Source organism: Ursus arctos, unplaced genomic scaffold (assembly GCF_023065955.2).
Source record: "Ursus arctos isolate Adak ecotype North America unplaced genomic scaffold, UrsArc2.0 scaffold_7, whole genome shotgun sequence".
NCBI lineage: Eukaryota > Metazoa > Chordata > Mammalia > Carnivora > Ursidae > Ursus > Ursus arctos.
This window is the reverse complement of record NW_026623089.1, coordinates 63,386,120-63,407,354: the sequence shown is the minus strand read 5'-3', so window position 1 is coordinate 63,407,354 and position 21,235 is coordinate 63,386,120. Positions and strand designations below refer to the sequence as shown.

The following is a 21,235-nucleotide window of genomic DNA, read 5'->3' as shown; positions in this document are numbered from 1 at the left end:
TTGCCTTTTTAAAAACTGGATATGTTACTTTTAATCAGTAGCGGAATGTCAATAAATATGGATTTTTTAATGAAATAGTGGGTTTATACATTTTTATTGAGCAATCAGGGAAGTGTGAATACAAGAAATTAATGTGAAACAAATAGTTCTAGAAAAAGGTAGATATTATACCAAGAACAGGAAAGCCTGATCAAGACTGGTGGTCACACATAATAAACAGAAAGTATGTGTGGAGGGAGTCTCATAGTAAATCAACCCCAAAGTCTTCCAAGATGACAAATTACCCAGATAGTCTAAAGGGGAGAGATGGAAGCTCCTGAGGTCACTGTTAGTCATAATGAGATATAATAAGGCACACCTACAATTTTCTGAGATATAAATGATATATAACATTACATTAGCCTCAAGTGTATAACATAATAATCAACATATGTATATATTGTGAAATGATCACCACAACGTTGAGTTAACATCCATCACCATACATAGTTATAATTTTTTTTCTTGTGATGAAAACTTTTAAGATCTACTCTCTTAGCAATATTCATATTAGTATATATATACTATGGATATATTATATCCCTAAGACTTATTTATTTTCTATCTGTAAGTCTATATCTTTTGATCACCTTTACCCATTTCATCTACCCGCCATATGTTGTGTAATAGATCACAAAATATTGCAACAAATATAATCTATTGCATTCAACAAATTCTCCTCTCTAGAAAGAGTAATAAACTCCTTTGATAAAGAATTTCTGCTTTAACACAAACTCACCAAGTCCTATTTTACCTTCAAGTCAATCATATCAAAGCATCAACAAAACCTGACCTTTCTGGAGACAAGTTATCGAATGTTTCCTTTCCAAGCCATTCTCTTTTTATAGCCCACCATCTAAGGAAGACAGGGATAAACAAGCAGCAAAGAAAATTGCAATTGATCTTGGTTCAAAAAAATAAGTCTCCTTATTTCTAATATCTTAACTTCTTTGAGGACATTCTTGCATTGTTTTCCCCATTCCTGGACGTTTATTGGGTCGGCAAATATACTTAAAGCCTTCTTCTTTTAAATCACTCATATAGAGTGGGTGAAAATTAATTAATCATTTATACATGCACACAAAACCTCAGACACTGCTGCTTCGCCCAGGGCTCCTCAGAGAAATGGCAAGACCAGGAGGAAAGTCGCTCAGAGTGAGATTTGAATCTGATCTTCCAAAAGTAACACTTCTGAATCTGACTTTGGGATTGATCAGAAAGGTATGAAAGATCAAAACTTTCAACAGCTACCATCTGGTCCCTTCTCCCTTACCCATATCTCCAGTCCCAACCTGGTTGGGATCAGATTAAAGATCCACTCTGGGGTGCTGAATACAAGCTTTGTGACAAGAGAACCCAGAATGTCAATAGCTAAACGTTTACAATGGTTCCATTCAGCTTTGAAGTGGGTTATTTTTAAGTCATAAAGGTTGTGCCCACAGGGTCTTCACAGGTGCTTTTAGGGAATGATGTTCCGAGCAAACCAGTCAGAAGTGTGTCTTGATGGTGGTAACAGGTGTTGGGCAGAATTTGAAACATAAGTTTCAGTGCCCCCAAATAAGTTCAGCTTTACCGACAAAACCACTGTCTCTACCACAGTGCATGGTAAATCTGCTTAAGGTTACATTTACCCTGTAATTAAAACTCTTATGAAATAGCTCTATCAACATCTATATTTGTTCAAGGCCTTGTGGCATTTTGCCTGATGATATTAGCCAACAACACTATAGTATTATCAGGGGTAATTATAGTTATTTAAAACGCTGACTTGTTCACAGATTTACTTCTTCCATTTGAATCTAGCATCATCCAGGCTAGTGTCTTTCAATCAGAGGTGTACATCAGACTTTCCTACGGAGTGTAATAAAAATGCAGGTGTCTAGGACTGACACCAGACTTAACGAATTTTTTACTTTACATTCTTGGCACGTTCTTGCAGGATTATTATATTTCTAGGTTTTTCCCTTGTAAAAATTACATTCATCTATTTTTGTAAAATCAGAAGTAAACTCCCTGACTTCTTTAAAAATAGACTTAGTTGTTATCCTTTGAAACGTTCTGTCTAATTTGGGGACAATGATTTTATTGTCTTGTTTTGCATGTCACATCTACTCATTATTCTCATTATGAGCGCTCATCAGACTTTTCACATCTGAAAATGATTCATAAATTAATCACAACCAGTTTCAGTTTCTGTCGTCTATACATGCTTGTTTTCCTTAGATGCCCACAGGGTCTGCTACCAGCTCCAAGCCAGAGTTTTCAACAAAGAATACTTTCAACAGTCCTAGATGCTTCAAACAGTTGACATTTTCAAGAACAGACTCTTGGGTACAGGAATCTGGTGACACCAATGGGCTGAGTCAAGATTTATAGAACTTTCGTCAAGAAGCTGACAGTTTTATGCTCCTGCTAACCCAAGATCAACAGGAACAAAAATTAATTGTATAAGACCGAATGGACTGATAAGGGAAATTTTACTGTAGTTATTTGTTTAGAATATTGTTATTTTAATGTTCTATTTACTGGATCTATAAGAAAGTCCTTTCTCTACTTCACCTCACAATTTAGTAGATTCTTGTATTAACTATATTTTACTATTTTCTGTATTCTTGATGCTCTGGCCTCTGGAGCCCCACTTCCTGGGAAGTAAATTCTCCCAGGGCTAGCCGATTCTTACAACATAAAAGACTTGCCCAGGAGAGAAGCTTTCACATGCAAACTAACCAATCCGGAGTCCATACTTGGAGCCAACTCTTCTGTCTGGCTCAGACACTCCAGAAGGCAATATTCTTCTGCCCTAATCATCTGAACCAAGTACCAGAGATTCCCTATACATACTCAGAGTCTACTGAAATGAATTAAAGATTTTATTTATTTATTTGACAGAGAGAGACAGCGAGAGAGGGAATACAAGCAGGGGGAGTGGGAGAGAGAAGCAGGCTTCCCCTGAGCAGGGAGCCTGATGCAGGGGCTCCATGCAGCAGCTCTACGCAGGGGCTGGATCCCAGAATGCTGGGATCATGACCTGAGCCAAATGCAGATGCCTAATGACTGAGCCACCCAGGCGCCCCTACTGAAACGAATTGAACTAGTCAATCCTAAAACTGCTTTACCCTGCCTCGCCTTGCCTTTCCCACAGAAAGCACACAAAGGCTTCTGCCTTGCTTTCCACCTGTCCCTTCTGCTTCCTGATGAACCTGGTGTTTTCTTTCCATGGCCCTGCACAGCATGGCATGCTCCCTTTCCTCTGAGAACTAGGAGTAGGAATCTTTTCAAATGGCCGTCATCTTCTCATCTATTGGCCTCACCATATGTGAATAATAATAAAACTATATTTTAAAACTGTTCCATTTATGTAAACTTAAATGAAACATTTAAAAGTGATATCTGAGTCTCACTGTTCCCAGAGTTCAGAAACTCACCCTGCATCCTTACTTTTCATTGCAATGGGGTTATTTCATATATTCAATAATAATCTGTCTTCCTTTTTACCAGAATAAAATTGAAAAATTTGTTATGCAACCAATATCTTGCCTGGAATGCCATCTTGAGAAGGAGTTTCATTGAATCATGTAGAACAGAACACTTTTAAGGAAGAAATATGGCTTTACTTACGCAGCCAGTGCCTACAGAGGCCTCCTAGGATAATTGGCCTGCTGCCCGGCTTACAGGGTCCAGCCTTACAGGTGGTAAAGATGGTCACTTCCTGGCAAACTAGAGACCTAATGTTATTTTGGGGACCTCAAGAGGAGAGGAATATATCCAAATGCATAGGTACTGCAGTTGAAATTTAATGGAGGGAGTTTCTTGAATTTAGCTCCTTGCCTTGGGATTGCAAATAATAGAGGCATTAAAAGTCCAATCTGAGATTCCTCATGAAAACTCCCAGAGAAAAGCTAATATTGTGTGATTATTCAATAACGAATGGCTTTAGATTTTGCAAAACATGCTTAAGAAGGCCTGTATGGTAAATTAACACTCTGGCTATGCTTATGTAAAGACTCAGGCCAAACCCAGTGAGACTAGCCTTATTTTGTAATTAAGAATATTCTTTCTTTGGGGCGCCTGGGTGGCACAGCGGTTAAGCATCTGCCTTCGGCTCAGGGTGTGATCCCGGTGTTCTGGGATCAAGCCCCACGTCAGGCTCCTCCGCTATGAGCCTGCTTCTTCCTCTCCCACTCCCCCTGCTTGTGTTCCCTCTCTCGCTGGCTGTCTCTATCTCTGTCTAATAAATAAATAAAATCTTAAAAAAAAAAAGAATATTCTTTCTTTGAGATTCTTATGATCACAAGAGGGAGGAGAAGAATGTAAAGCAAAACTATAAATGACTTTGAAAGTTAGTGGATGTCCTGGCTAACTTATCTGTCTGGATAATCTTTGCTTTTGTCTTTCTATGACTAGGCTACTTTACGAGGCTATAGACATAAGAAGTGAACTTGTAGATATTGATGCAATACAAATAATTCCTCACGTCTGAGGGAAAGTAATTGATTATCACCCAATGGATATTATAAGTTTTGCCAATTTTGTGTCAATTTGTATAAATTTACTTCTGTATTCCTCTTCACACTACAAATATGTGATACTTTGCATTCTCTTTTGTACTGGTTGTAATAATTTACCGAGTCCTTCATTAATAATTTAAATAAAATCTTTGATACATCTTTATTTCATATCTGTGGGAGAGTCATGATTATATTCTTTTAAATGTAACTTTTCACAGCTGAATAAGATCACACTCAACATTTCACACACACAAAAATGATACAATCATCTATATACTTCTCTTACCCAGTTTTGAATTACTCAGCATATAATACTGACTACCGAATGCTGCAGATTTAAAGACAGACAAGAAGGACCGAATCACCAACCTTAAGAAACTGTCATCCTATGGAGCTAACATTTACCCAAACTTTGTCTAGCTTCAGTGATCGAAGCTTTAAGGCAGAAAAAAAAAAAAAATACACTTACAAAATTCTCCCTTAAGTAATCTTTTCTAAATAAGTAATTACTGGTTAGCAGTACAATATATCAACAAAGGAAAAAAAAATTCCAAAGTGAAATCATGGGTTTTATATAAAAATTAAGGTGTGAGTAGTATAAGGGATTAGGTAAATCACTAGACTTATAGTTGGAAGATCTGCGGACATCCTCTTAGATACACTGTGCTTTTATGGAAAAGACCTTCCACTCAAGTTCTTCCAAATCTGTTTAAAGAGGTTATGTAATCCCTCTAATCCTTAGTTTTTCCATTTTCAAAAAAAAGATAATAATATCCATTCCAGGGGATTGTGGTAAAACATGGTACATGCCTGGAACACAGTAAATACTTGAATACAAGTTAGCTGATTTTATTAATAATATTAGTTACAGAGCATTTATAGATTCAGTTCTTGCTCAATACTCAACCAATGTTAATTTTCTCTCCCCAAAGAAAATAGGAAGAATGAAATGTGTTTCATATTTCTCCCAAATATGGAAGATCTGAACTATTATTATCAAAGTTCTCTTAGTCACTGGAGGGGGGATCTCATTGTGTGGATAGAGATGTTAGGAATGAACTGGAAATTTTACCTGCAGTCCAGGATTCAACACTGTCTTATAAGCAAAGATAATACAAGCATATCTCTCTCAGGAAATCTTCCTGTGTGTGTGAGCAATGGATTGGAATTACATGCCCCATTAGCACCTTATTACAAGTGACAACTGTGTAATTTCTGATAACCAGGCTATAGGATGACAAGAAAGAAGGCACTCTAGGAGACACGGCTGGTCACCCAATGCCCAAAGTGTCACAGGGACCCTTAGCAGGAGATTCAAGATCAGAGCCTCCCTGAGACCTGTCAGACTCTGGGGGCAGCCCTTTGGGTACCTGTACCCCCCCCCAACCAACACCACACTCCTAATCAGATTAAGTGCTGGGTGCATTCAGTAATAGGCAGGGTCTCAAGTTTATCATAACTCAAATAGTATTTCCCATTCACTTCTGTCTGAAACTCGACTCAGTTTAAAAGAACTATAACACAGCTTAATGAATGCAGAGGGAACTTTCTTTTTATTGCAAAATTAACTGACTAAATAAAAGGCCCTAATGCCAAGGAAGAAATGAGATAAAAATCACAAGGCGAATAAGAAAATGACAAGGTCAAATAAAGTGTTCAGCCAAAGTTGTTCTAACAGGATTACCTGGTGCCCATTTGCTATATAGGACTCCACTTAAAGTTATACAATTAATCTGTTACACGCAGAACCTCTCACATTATTGTTAAGGTTTAAATGTTAACAAAAAAGCAAAGTTAATATTAACGAAGCACCCATGTCCCCAGAACTGTATTAGGTGCGGTTACAAGTATAATCTCATTAACCTCCTAGTAAGATAAAAGTGGATTATATTCATTTAACTTTTTTAAAGCACCATAAATTATTTAAGGAGTTTTCTAAGATTTAAAAACATCACATTCTTTGCTACACCCCTCTACAACTAGAAAAAGTTTTTTAAAAAATTAGAAAATGTAAATGTACTACCCAAATCAAGTTTTAAAAAAATGCTTCATTCATTCGTTTAAATACTTATTGACTTCAAAGAACCTGATACTGCACAGACACACACACACACACACACACACACACACACACACACACAAGCACATGCGCGCTTGAATATTTACCCAAGGCTTCTAAACGGCCACTCACTTTGAGCGGCTCCAGGTAAACTTGGGATTTCTGATTTGCTGAGAAGTAATCTCCAAGTTTGGGGCAGGAGCTACAAGACCTGGGTAAGTGAAGATGGCTGGAGACCCTCCTCCACTCTCCCCTGCAAGAATGCCGCAGCTCCTCTGAACCCATGTCAAAGCCCAGGGTTTAAGGCACCAGTCTGAAAGAGCGCTAAATTACCAGCCTGCCGAGGACCCTGCGCTGGGCGTGCCATCCGTGCGCCCCAGGCAGGCGGTCCGCGCACTGACCCGTCAAGCTCACTCATCACCTCCTGCAAAATAACACGCTTACACTGCCTGCCAGAGCGGTGCCCTCGCGGGAGAAGCACCCACGGGGGAAAGGCGTGAGGAGGTAGAGCCCGCTACCTGACTTTCTGCGTGGCTCCTGGCGCTCTCGGCCTTGAGCAGGGTCTTGGGCTTCCGGGACTTGAAGTTGCCCATGCTGGGTCGCAGCACGCCGTCCCCCAGCACGGTCGGCTCTACATGCTGCTGCGGCTCCCGCGACGGCGGCGCCGGCGCCGGCTCCTCTAGGAGAGCCCCGGCGTCGGGGTAGTTTTCTTTATTGTCTTCATCTCTAAAACAGGAAAGACCCAATTTAGAAAGCACCCAAAAAAGTAATAAACTGCTGCGGGAAAGCGAGGCTGGCACACTCATTGCTGCTCTATTTATATGGTATCTGGCAAAATGTTTAGGGGAGACTTAGTTCCACAGGAACCAGAACCTAAGGATGTGAATTTCACTCTGTAGCTCACGTTCCCTTCTAATCTTTACTAGTGGATACATAGCTTTTTTTTTTTGTAGTTGTAACTTTATGCATACTACCACATTTGTTGTTAATTTTTCACTTTAAGATGCTTTCATGTATATATTTTTTCCCTGACAAAAATGTGAGATTCAGGTTAGAGATGGTCAGCCTGGTTTTATAGTTTAAGACTCTAGCACTCAGGGGGCGCCTGGGTGGCACAGCGGTTAAGCGTCTGCCTTCGGCTCAGGGCGTGATCCCGGCGTTCTGGGATCGAGCCCCGCCTTAGGCTCCTCCGCTATGAGCCTGCTTCTTCCTCTCCCACTCCCCCTGCTTGTGTTCCCTCTCTCGCTGGCTGTCTCTCTCTCTGTCGAATAAATAAATAAAAATCTTTAAAAAGACTCTAGAACTCAGGGGTACTTGGGTCGCTCTGGTCATGATCTCAGGGTCTGAGATCAAGCTCCAGGACAGCTGCGAGCTGGGTGTGGAGCCTGCTTAGGATTTTCTCTCTCCCCCACCCCTCTCTTCAAAAATGAAAAAAACAAAAACAAACAAACAAAAAAAACCCTCTAAACCTCAGAGATTAAGTGAAGTGCCTGAGAAGGGCTAATTCACCCAGAGACCTCGTGTGGTAGGTGGGTCTTCAGTCTCTCCTGCAGATGTATGTACTTGATTCAAGGCATGATGCTTCCTCCTCGCTGGCATGTTTCAAATCATCTCCCTACAATTTTCAAAGGCCTCTAGAAGTTTAACAGGGTCTATTTGGATAGGAAACATGCTCCTTGGATAAAATATAAAACAAGGGCCATATTTTACCCAACTTCAGTGCACACTCAAAGATCCTGTTGTCCAGGGTCCATCAGTGTGGAATTGCTGGAGGTGACAAAATGGGCTGTGTCACCTTCACACACTCAGTGCCAGAATGGCACTTTTCATTTTCACTAACCAAGCAAATTCATACAATATAACCCCACTGTTTCAATGTCCTCAAAAATAGTGACATAACACTTTTATTTGAAGTCATTAGTCCCTCTTAAATCTAGATGCATTTTATTTTCTTATTTTGCTAAGAATCCAGGGATGTAACCAAATGGGGTGTTCTCTTTATACAACAAATATTGTCATCCTTAATCCCCTGGCAATCATTGTCATCCTTAATCCCCTGGCAATCATCCCATGGTACTCGATCATGTAATTCTCTAGGGGTGACCACTTCCCCTCAGCGGTGTTTTTCCCTCCTGCTCCCTAATCTGAGCACCCATAAAAGATTGTGGCAAGGTCAGATAGGAAGCAATTCCTTGTAGCTCAAGGACACACAAGGCCAAGAGCCAGGACCAGCAAAGAAAGGATTTCTATGCCCACTGTTCAAGATGCCTTTCACAAATAAAACAGAGATTAAATTCACTAAACTGATATCAGGAGGATGAACTCCAGTTGGCCTCTGGGAAAAGATCAAAGCAAACCTCAGGATAGGAATTCTGGAGCATGACCAGGGTGCAGTTGGGCAAAGTTTGGAAATAAGACAATCTGAAACAGTTCATTTTAAGCCTCAGGACAAACTTCTTAATGCCTGGTAAAAGAGAACCCAACAATTGCAATAATTCATCAATATTAATAACTGAAAAAAATAGTAAACAGAAAGTCCGTGCCAGTGACACTGGTTAATATTTTCCCTTAAGATCAATTATAATTTATGATTTTATTTATATATTTATTTTTAGAGAGAGAAAAAGAGAGGTCAGGGGAAGAGCAGAGCGGGAGGGAGAGGAAGACGGAAAGAATCCCACGCAGACTCTGAGCTGAGCCTGAAGCCTGACAAGAGGCTTGATCTCACCACCCTGAGATCACAACCCTGAGATCACAGCCTGAGTCGGACACTCAACCAAGCCACCCAGGGGCCCCAAGATCAATTACAGTTTTAAAAATTCTAAGTCACTAATGGATTTGGAAACCAATATCAAACCATAAGTTGGAACTGTACTAGTTCGTGTGAAATGCATTTCTCTCACTGGAAACAATGTTCATCCACACTCTTTATGCTCCTGGGTGAGAAACAATAGGGAGAACAACTGCCTTTACAGTAAATCTAAATGTTCCTCATTCAAGGAGGATTCTAGAACACTAAGATAAGAAAGAAAAAGTCATTTTTCAAATCTAAAATGACTCTTATGATAGTCTCATTCCTAAAGCAATACCTGGACTTCATTTTTATATACTTTCAAGGTGCTCAAATTTTATAAATTATCTCATTCACTTCCTTGAATTGAAAAGCAAGGAAGGTGGGTATGGGGGAGCAAAATCATCTTTCTCTCATTACACGAATACCTAAATACAAATAGTCATATTTAGAAATATATTTCTAACCTGTTACTGGTTTCCCCAAATCTCCAAAGCAGGAAAGTACAAGTTCTGTCATTTATGCCACTACTTAGTGGAATCAAAAATAACTGAGATGAGTCTGAAAGATCCTCCCATCTAAGCCTGGGCCACAGCACATCACCTGTCTGACCCTCATCCGTAAGGTCTATCTCTGTATCTTGCAGAGATAATACAGTCCCTGTGCGACTCCTACCATAGAAAGCTGGCTCGAGGCCACAGCTCAATAAATGGGAGCTATTGTGAATTTCATGGAGCTTTAGCCAAGTGGTTATTTGCAAAGACAAGACTGAGGGTTCTTTTTAGTCTCCCCAAAACCTCCAGGATAAATTCCAAACTCCTTAGTGAGGTACACAAACCCTTTGAAATCAGGTCTTCGTTTATCTCTGGAGCTTTAGTTCTTATCACTCTTGGCCTCCTCACTCCCCGAAGCTCTCAAGCTTCCTGCCATCCTGACCCGCCTGCTATTCCTACAACTCTATTTTCTCTACCCTCTGTTGGCTTTCCAGTAAGTTGCTCCCTCTGCTTGGTAACACCATCTTTTTCTCAGCTTCATTTGCCCCCCACCACACACACACACACACGGAGTCACGTGCTACTGTAATTTTCTTCAGGAATCCATCCTGGAAACCTCTCTGGGCTATTCAGTCCTTCTAAATGAATCCTCTATCTACCTCTAGTAAAATAGCATTTAATGCACTGTAGCATCGTCATCTGCATTGACTGGGTTCTGGCACGCAAAATAGGCCTTCCGCAATTGTTTGTTATCCAAGAAATGGACTCGAGAGTCAAAGAGACCTCAGCCCAAATTCTGCGTCATAGTAGCTTGGATGAGTTATAATCCTTCTGAGCCTCAGTTTCCCCACCTCCAGGATGAGGAAGGAAACATAGCTTCCCTTCAGTTGTTTAGATTAAATAATAAAATGTATGTAAAAATGCTCTGAACAAAGCAAATTTGGAAGCAATGGTTAACTATGAAGGTTTTGCCATACCATGCACCCTTGATGACCAAGACCATACCTCAAACACTCAATGACATGTTTGGTAAATAAGTCTGTAACCTCTTCCATAGGGTCTATGATGGGAACATTGAGAGGGGATAATCAATATTGAATTCAGCAGACATTGACTGTGCATTCCCCATGCAAAAGGCACTGTCCTGGGAACGAAGGGGAGTACCCAAAAAATGGACATGACAAAATTCCTTAAGAACTGATAGTTTATTACAAGAACTTAGACACAAGAATAAGTAATTATAATTCAAAGAAAAGGCTAAAGATCCCAGACCCATATGGTTTCTGTCCTTCATAATTATGAAGCAAGCAATAGCGGGTCATACCTGATACTGGAGCAATCAGTCTGGTCTTCATGTAGGGAGACTGTGTCTTCGTCACACCTGGAGAGAAGGAACAAAACCACGTCAGTTCCAACTGTCTGCAGCAGCAGACGCAGCAAGAATCTAGAATTAGATTAGCACAGTAAACTAAAAAAGGGAGCAACCCTCACCAGTCTCTCTCCAACTAGCTCTGATTCCCAGCATGTCTACCGGGCAATGATACCAACGTTGTCATATCATGTGATCTTAAAAGCTCAGAACCAGAGGCAACACTCTTTTTTCATCCACTGCTCTGCATCCCCTAAACTAACAAGATCTTGGCAAGGACCCAGCTGTTCAAAGCACTTGAGGGGACATCTAACACCAAGATCGGTGGTTTATTCTCGGCTCAGAAGGGACTCCACCACATGCTTCTTGAAATGTCCTCTGCCTCAGGCAGTCCCAAACCACACCAGCTCCCATTTGGCTTCCTCCACCGACCTCCAAACTTTCTCAATCCCCTTCCCTGTCACAAAACTTCTAGAATAACCCAGTGAAAAATTCCTGGCTCTTCTATATTGAAAAATCTCCAGTGTGCCACAACACCTAGGGGAATCTGGAGTAGGACCATTCTCTCACTCAAGTGTAGGAGGGAGCTTTGTTCCTGTTCTCAACCATTCCTACCCCACTCCAGCCTGGAATGCTTTTTCCACCTTCAACTCCTACTCATCCTTCACTGCCCAAGTGAAGTTTCCTAAGTTCTATGAACGTTCCCAGCCAAGTTCACCCACAGGCCACATACCTACTTTAAACCTTAATACATAAATGTTTACTCTTTATTCTGAGGTAATCCCTTTGTACCTCTGGCATCTCTTTAATCAGTTGTTAATGCCATGAGAAGAAATGAATTTTTTCTAGATATACCACCACAGTGCCCACAGTGCTACCCCAAAGGAGCATTCAATAAATAATTGAATGGAATCATTAGCTCTGGCCCCTCAGCAAGACTGGAAATACTTTAACAAGCATTTCCTGAACATTTACTGACTTTCAGGTCCTCATTAGGTATTAGCGCTGTGCATTTCAAACTCTTTGGGACTCAGGACTAACCAGTTTGTTTTCTATTTCCAATCTCCTATGGTAGTTTGGTAAAAACGCCACAGGAATGCCAATTTCCCATAGAAGTTATCAAATGTTTACTCCCTATTTCTGTACTTTCCTTGTCTCAGATGAGTTACAAGCAATTTGGGGGCCCATACTTTCAGTAGTACTTCTTCTAAAGGACGCAAAATTGAAAAAGACCTGGACCCTGCTCTGATGGAGTCACAGTGTAATAAGTGGATAAAAATAAATAAATACCTACATATATAAATATAACCATAATATAAGAATAATATTCATACTATATGAAATCATTTAAAATTTTTAAATATTCCTTAAGTTATATAACTTACCCATAGAACAAAGTGATGAAAGCTCTAGTCCTCTTCTCTTACTACACCTTTTAAATTATGTACTTTAATGAATTAAACAAAGGCCATCTAGATCCTAACTCTCTCTGCCTGCTGAAATATCTTGTTCCTGCTGGCAGTTGGAAAAAAAAAAAAATCAGCCAACTTAACACAGTATTCTTTTTAACAAAATAATTAAATTTTCTTGCCTTCTCATGTTTTTGACTGTCAGTAAACCATTCTATCTCATGAAAATAACAATTGAATTCATAAGTATTGCCTTGTTCTCCTCCATTAGAAGCATTCACTTTAATAGATTATCTAAGCTTTGTAATGTGAATGAAAATGTTTCCCAATAAAAGTAACTTCACTGGGGTGCCTGGGTGGCTCAGTCATTAAGCATCTGCCTTCAGCTCAGGTCATGATTCCAGGGTCCTGGGATCCAGCCCCTGCGTTGGGCTCCTTGCTCCGTGGGAAGCCTGTTTCTCCTTCTCCCACTCCCCATGCTTGTGTTCCCTCTCTAGCTGTCTCCCTCTCTGTCACATAAATAAATAAAATCTTAAAAAAAAAAAAAACTAACCTCACTAAGTAGAAAAATCAACGAAGAACAGAAATCCAGAATTTTTGCTTACAAAGAACTAGGGTTCAATCAGAGGTTCAACCCTAGAGCTTAACAATACCTATTGTTTGGGAATTTGGCAAGAACTTATTTTTCTCCCCCTCACTTGATTTATTAACCTTTCTTTTCAAAGTACAACTAGGTAAAAATGGAAACTCGGCACCAGAACATACAGAGTTGCACATGCTTTCTTAAGTACGAGGCCAGACCTTAATTAATTGATCCAATTTTAAGGCCTATTGAATGACTCCAGTCTCTGCTCAAGGAAACACAATTCCTATGTCACAGATACAGCGATGAAACAGATCTGTCTACAGGCTTACATGGGACACATATACAAGCTCTTTTAGTTCAGCTGGGTTTTACATTTGCTTTGATGAAGACCATGAAGTTTTACTGCAGTAACATCTCCCTTTGTGATTCTTCTACTGATTCCTTGCACAGGAACCCCCTGTACAATGTTGGCCCAGCTGTAAAACTGGATTCCACAGTGGCAACCCACATTCTGTTATCCCCACTCCTGCAAGAAAATCAGCTCAGACCAAGGGCGCAACTGGTGGGATGCCCATGCCATCCTCTTCCTATATTATAGCCCCAGTTCAGGAATTGAAAGACCAATCATCTCCTTAAATACTCAAAAACTGGGCATCTTCTAGTGCAATGTTTTTTCAAATGTAAATTGTGACCTATTAGTAGGTCTCGAAATTAGATAGCAGCTACCATCATTCTGTTATTGTTGTTAGAGAAATAGAATAGAAAATATCAGTATAGTAAGGGTTAAATGTTATTTCACAGAACATATTTAAATCAATCATGTATATATGTGTGCGTTGGGTTGTGATACAATTTTTTTCTATTGTTCATAGTAAAAAAAAAAAGTGAAAAGCATCTTTATTAAATGACTTCCTTTGAAGTTCTCATTAACTAGGTTCTAAGTCCCAGAGTTCTTGATTTGTGGTTACCCAGACAAGGTATGGATAATTTGTCCTTGCAGTCACTTCTTTGCGAAATGTTCAGGGCTGTTACCTTGTTCCCTATTCAGAGTTTTGTTCCCTCCATCAACCACAAACAAGAGAAACTTCTATGGTACTTCCCAGCTCACCATCTCTTCCATGGCATCTCAGTGAAGCCTTTACACAAGAGGTGAAGGAACTGCTCTGCACCCAAGGCAGAGAGCAATGGCTACTGTGGTATTCCTGCCCCCCCCCCCCATCCTGGGCCTACTAACCTGTCTCATCAGTTTATATTTCAGAGGCTCACAAAAGAAGGAGAATGAATGACTTGTTTCTTAGAATAATGGTGGTGAAGGAAGTGCCCAAGAGAGGTTCTCTTTTTTGACTTGGGGTAAATAAGAAGAGAGGCCTCACATTGGTTATTAGAGAAAACGTGGCTGTGCCAGGAAGGAGACTCCTGCTCACCCAGGAGTACTGTGTTCCCTGAAAGCAAGTTGCTGAGCTGCGGCCTGCAATCCTGTGGGGTTTCTCAAAGTGTGTCTCCGGAACCACCAGCATTAGCATCACTGGGCGCCCGCCTGGCCCCCGCAGCTGCCTCTGCTTCACTCGATCAGCTAGTTCCCTGAGGGTGAGGCCCAGGAATGTGAATTTTTAAACCAGATTGCCTCCCAAACACACACAAGCATAACTAGTATGCTTCTAAAAAGTTCAACGCTGACCTAAAGGTTTACAAAACCCAGACCAGCACTGAGCTGACTCCAACACAATCACCCATTCTAGGTTCCCACTTTGGGATAAAGCCTGAGAAACTGGATCTTTCACAAGCCCCAACCCCCTTCCCCAGTTCCTAATGATGATCAGTTGGTTTTGGGAACCACTGCTTCGGATAATAACGAATTTATTGCAAAATTCACTGTTGGCCAGGCTTCATTTCACGTAGCAGCGTAGCCAGGCAACATAGGAAATGACCACGGAAAATCAGATGAAAGGGCCCTGCAGATACAGAAGGGAAGGCCAAGGCCACTCTGATCTTGGAAGAATTTGGGTAGAAAAGGAAACTGAGTTGGTCCAGAGCTGCACAGACAATGCCAGGCCTGGGAAGAACTGAGAGGAGCATAAAATCTCTCCCTGAGTCCCTCCCAATTCCCCTTCCCTTTGACTCTGACCCTTAGCCCGCTGGCCAAGCTGAACTCTACCTGGCTAGAATACCTGATAACATAATTTATATTACAGTATTAAGGACAACTTGAATCTGCCTCCCAGGGGCACAGACTTTTTAATTTCCATTTTAAAAAGGGTCACCATCAGAGGCCTTAATCCAAAAGAAATCATCTCTAGGTACAATTTCAGGCACTAAAGAAAGTAAGCGAGTTTGGCTAGGAGGAGGTAGGAGGGGATGGGGACAGGAGGGAGAGGAAGTTTTCAGGCAAGTGCCTCCTCTGTGTATGTTAAGACTCACCCAAATATTTACTGAGCACCTGCTACCTCTGTGTCTCAGACAGTGATTCTGGGCCTGTTGGCTTTGGGGTAATGCCCAAAGAACCAAGGAAAATGTTTCATTGAATGCAGGGAAGAGAAAATATTATATTAGACAATGACAAGTTTTAAATGACCCTACTCTGTGTTGTGTTACACCTGTGAAGATTTTGGTAGGTTTTAAATATGCTCCTTAGATTTTTAGATTAGCCAGATGGCATTCCAGTTGTCACTCAGTGCCTTTTAAAATAAATCACTGTCACTTCTCTGAAAACAACAACAGGATCTTATGCAATCAGAATTCCTGGAGGAGTGTCCAAAGATAAGGTATCAGACTTTCCCCACAATTAAGTGTAAAACCTTTTCAAAAAAACTGTCCATGTGAAATCTGGAAATGAGTATCTCCATTTTGAAGCTGCTACGCCTGGGGGTGACTCTGGGGACTCAGCCACATGGCTCCCAAGAATCAGGCACAGAAAGCGCTGGGCGTTTATAAGCCCAGCCCAGGGAGGAGAGCAGCACCTGTGCACCTGAAAGAGGAGTCGAGGAGTCGCGGCCTATCTTTGGCCTGTATATTTTGGCACACATCCCTCCCCCTCTCTCAGGCTTTTAGGAAACCAAAGTTGCAGCAATCTCATTAACAGATGTGGGTCCCAATGAGTATTTTATATGTCATATATTTTATATGACATCTTCTAAAGTCAACCCCGGGTTGTTGTTTTTCAAGCAACTCCACTGAAGTGAGCCCAAAGCTTGACACTAAGAGCACAGCTTATCCAAACACAGAAACAAAAGGATGAGGGAAACGAGGGCCTGGGAAGCCCTGTGGAATCTCACCCCTCCATCACCAAGTCACTGTGACAGTTGTAAGACCTGACACTCACCTATCTATTCCCACATTTACTTGCCTTTTAGGAAACTTTAGCAAACAATTCCCAAGTTTCTGGACTTTCTGTATCAAACTTGCAGCATTTTTTAAACATAGTTGAGTATACAACCTTATACATCCCTTTTTCCTGAAAAAGCTATTGAGGGACTTCTACCAAAAAGTCCCAGAAGTAAACATTACAAGTTAGTCTAGAGAAAGACTGCTAAACGAAGTATAGGTATTCCATATATATGTATATACGTAAATTTTATATAAATTACATATAATATTAGTAAAATATACTACCTATTAATTTTTAACATAGATGTATAGTATAGTATTAGGAAAATATATTAAGGAAGGGATGACAAGAATTAAAACCTTGAACTATAACTAATAAAAAATACCATGACTGCTGGCCTTGAGTAAAATATTATACTCCTACATTCCATGTTCAAATTATATTAGTTGCCTCAATCAACAGCTTTAACCAGAGGACAAGATGATTCATTTCTCCTATAGCCAGATCTTTGAGGTCAGAAGACAAAAATGACAACGGGCACCCAAATAAAGTTCACTGTGTCTTAAAAATCTGTAGACAAGAAGGGGGTGAGTAAGTTTAGCCTGGTTATCACACGCTGGAATTCAACTCAAGTCATTTCACATCTCTCTCCTATTTGTTGCAAATGTATACAGCATGCTCCATGAAAACTGACACCAATGTTGGCAAAATACAAGAAAGCTTCCTTTCTGACATGTCAAATAGATTAAAAATAAAAAAATTTGAGCTCCAAGAACACAAGTCTTAGAGCACTGAGCTCCAGCAAGCAATTAGCTTGTTATTAATACCTCTCCCACAGCTGCTAAAAGGCTATTTCAACCTGTAAAGGTTTCTGGGCCCCATCAGTCAGCACCTCTCCCGGTCTTCACAGCCCCAGATTACAGGAGACAATGCATCTGATACGAAGAGCAGCTGGGGACCGTGGAGGATACCTTCACGATAGTTGCTTCCAGAGAAAGGCATGCAAGTGTTATTTTAATGGCAAGAATCACTTACTCTGTTACAGCGGTGCTGCTGAAGGAATTATCCTGAAGGCTGAAACAGAAACAAGAAAACATCAGCCAAGTCCGGCCGGGGAGCCGTCTCCCTGATTGCTCTCCGGGAGTTAGAGCATACACACAAACATGGCATTGCAAGGCAAGTCTCAGGGCTCGCCCGGCACGCTCGCTCTACCTTGGGCTGCTGTCTGCACATGCTCGTAACGACACCCCCAGCTGGGGCCCAGCCGCACGGGCGAACCACAAAGCCCGGCAGCCCGCGAGGCTGCGGGGACAGAGCTGGGCGGGGCGGGGCGCGGCGGCAGGGCTGGCCCAGGGTCCCGGGCCCCCGGGATCCCCGCAAGGAGCGCCTGGGGAGTTACCGCGACCCCAACCCCGCCAGCCCCGCGCGGCGTTTAATCCAGGCTTCTCGGTGCCAGCCACCCCCGGGGCTGGCAATGGAAAAGCCCAACCGTCTCTGCCTAGGTGCTGAAATCTCTGGGGGACTCGCTTTTTTCCAGACGTCTCCTGCCAATTTTACAGAGCTACCCGCTCTGGGGATGGAGGCTGGCAGAAATTCATCCGTCGGGAGGGAGCCAGAACCGGGAGGAGGGCATAGCTGCTGTTTTTGCTCCCTGTGTGTGTGTGTGTGTGTGTCTGTGTCTTGCTTTTTATTGCCCTGGAAAAAGAACCTTTGAAGGAGGGCTCCCCGCATCACACCCGCTCTGTTTGCACTGTCATTTCAGTCTCGGAGAGGAAGCGCCCAGCCTGGGAGGACAGGGCTGTGAATGAGCCCACGCAGGGCGAGTGGAGGTTTTATTCCTGGCAATACTGGCGACTGGGGGGCTGTGCAAGGGTTGGGGTTTGCTATGCCCAGAGTAGCCCGCCTAAGCTGCACTCGCAAGCACGCTTATACAAAGGGTGAGAGATGGAATCCACAAATACCATCCTCTTTAAATAAAAGCAGCCCTGTTGGGGGAAAGGAAGGCTGTCGGGCCCCCACTTGCTTCATTCCCCTGGGGATATTTGTCCTGCTCCCTTTCCATTGTTCCTTTCTCCTGCCAGCTTGACCTTGATATGAAATGAACAGTCATCTGTGAAAGATACTGATTTTGATTCTTGAATTAAGTAGATTCCCCAGGCCCCTTTTCAATCTCTCCAGTCCCAGAAGCAGGAGATGATGTGTTTTGGTCCAAACTATAACAGGCGATGAGTTAATTTATAACAACAACAACAGAAATACCTCAAAATTTTACTTTTGGATAATTAGAAAAATTACCCAAAACTTGGTAATAAGGGGGACAAGCATGACCTTTCAGTGTCACACTGAGGCATTGTTTTACAGATCCACCCAAGGACCGCTTAATTGTCTTGGAAAATGCACTTGGGTTTGACGTTCCTATTCACTACTGGTTAGACCTCAGACACTGGCGGTAGGTGTCAAGTTGTACACTTTGTCCAGTCTGTCCAAAGGAAAACATAACCTAAATGTTTATGGTATTATTGCATTGTGTGACTTTAACCAATTTTGTATCTAACCTAACAATCTTATACGAACATTTTTCTAATTTCTGGAAATATTCAGAAGCTCTTGGTTCCAAAAGCATCACTATCTCATAGGTTCCCTCATTAATAAATTAATAGATTTCTGATGCGCTCCTATATTTGTATGAGAGTCGTGTTTTTAACTCTTAAAGTTACACTTTGAAAAATCAAAATTCAGTTTTCAAAGAAACATAGGTTTCATTAAGGTCCTTTGCAATCTTATTTTCCTCACTCCAAATATTTGAAAAAGTAGCTGAATAAAAGCTTAGTATGGTCTTAGACCTAGTATGGTCTTAGACCTATGGACTATAATAAGTTTAGAAATATTCATCCCACACAGCGTATATATGTTCCTAAAGCACCCACTGCCTCATATGAGTTCGGGAGTGTCAGACACAGCCTCTTCACTATATAAATGTATTCATTATTTAGCTATCACAAGCTGAGGTCTATTCTTTCTATTTTACTGAGACCAATAAAGGTAACTCTACATTCAACACTCTCAGCTCTGCTTTAAAGATTTGAAGGCTACCAGTGTTCAGAAACCCCTTTTACTCATTGTCTGAGGTGCTTATTCTCATGTGCTCATGCAGAGAAAGATCATACTTTTCTCATTTAAGCGTTCCTAGCGATCCCTTTGAAATGAGAAGATTTTATGCTTTCAACTTTGAAACAGGACTTGGACAATATGAAATAATGTGGGTCTTTTAAAAATAACAACTCTGTAAAAAAAAGTGCAGGTATCCAATAATGTCCACAGAAAAGAAATAAGAATTCTCAGCAGCTTATGAATAGTATGGACCCCAATTAGATTTTAGATGGTCCTCTTATGCAATGAAAACAATTTGTTGATATAGCTGATTTTGGTTAAAAAACAAAAATATCCCAGGAAAAAAACCCTCTTATGTGGAATATATAAGAAAATCAACCACTTGAATTTTTACCTCCCAGCCAGTTCTTCTAACATATTAGTTTTGATCTTAAATCAGGTGTAGAAGTTATTTTTGCCGTGTCTGGGGCTTTGTTTTGTTTTAATATTTTGTAGTACCCAACTTGGAATAGTGCAATACTGATGAATAGTCATTCACCATCTAGTTATTCTGGAGAACCCGTGTGACCAAACATCAGTTTAAGGTGATTTCAAAAAGAGAGGCAGAAAAACTAATATTGGCATTCTGGAAGAACTTAGGTTCTAGACCAGCATTTCTCAAGGTGTCCTCAGTGAAATTCCAGGTTCCCAGGTGGTCCAAGAAAAGGAAAAAGAGAGTTAGACGGTCAAAATTAAGTTTTTGAAAGGATGTACAGCCGATCCTTGAACAACATGGGTTTGTACTGGGTGGGTCCACTTATGTACAGATTTTTTTTTTTTTTGATAAATATAGTACTGCAAATGTATTTTCTCTTCCTTACGATTGTCTTAACAGCATATTCCTTTCTCTAGCTTACTTTGTTGTAAGAATACATATAATACAGATAACATACAAAATACATATTAATCGACTATGTTATCAGAAAGGCCTCCAGTCAACGGTAGGCTATTAGTAAAGATTTGGGGTGTCAGATTTATACATGGATTTTCAACTGTGCGGAGATCAGTGCTCCCGACCCTCACATTGTTCAAGGATCAACTATATATTATAAATTCACAATGCACATTAGGCAGCAAAAAAAAGTATTTCTCTTTTTTTCAAAACTTCTTAGCCTGTCCTTTTTTAAGTTTTTATTTAAATTCAAGTTAATTCACAGTGTTATATTAGTTTCAGATGTACAATATAATGATTCAACCCTTCCATACAACACCTGGTGCTCATTATGGACAAGGGCATTCCTTAATCCCCATCACCTACTTTACTCATCCCTCCACCCTCTCCCCTCTGGTAACCATCAGATTGTCCTCTACAGTTGAGGGTCTGATTCTTGGTTTGTCTCTCTCTCTCATTTTCCCCCTTTGCTCGTTTGTTTTATTTCTTAAATTCCACATACGAGGGAAATTGTATGGTATCTATCTTTCTCTGACTGACTTATTTCCCTTTGCGTGGCAAGATTTCACTCCTTTTAATGACTAATATCCCATTGTGTATATATATATATATA

The 21,235-nt window shown here is 40.9% G+C and overlaps 1 protein-coding gene across 14 annotated transcripts in view; it reads right to left on the bottom strand.

The window, feature by feature from the left end:
- The window catches only part of FAM13C (family with sequence similarity 13 member C), a 134,261-nt gene extending 116,214 nt beyond the window's left edge, over window positions 1–18,047 (bottom strand). For 5 of the 14 annotated variants that reach the window (XM_026504240.4, XM_026504241.4, XM_026504242.4 and 2 more), the window contains exons 1-3: window positions 17,616–17,861; window positions 11,216–11,272; window positions 7,125–7,332 (exon numbers count right to left, since the gene is read on the bottom strand). In XM_026504240.4, the coding sequence (XP_026360025.3) occupies window positions 7,125–7,332; window positions 11,216–11,272; window positions 17,616–17,677 (327 nt within the window). In that variant the 5' untranslated portion in view covers window positions 17,678–17,861. Of the gene's footprint in view, window positions 1–7,124; window positions 7,333–11,215; window positions 11,273–12,645; window positions 12,673–17,615 lie in introns of those variants that run through there. The other 9 variants (XM_057308437.1, XM_057308439.1, XM_057308440.1 and 6 more) reach the window with 7 other exon arrangements.
- Window positions 18,048–21,235: the final 3,188 nt, after the last annotated feature.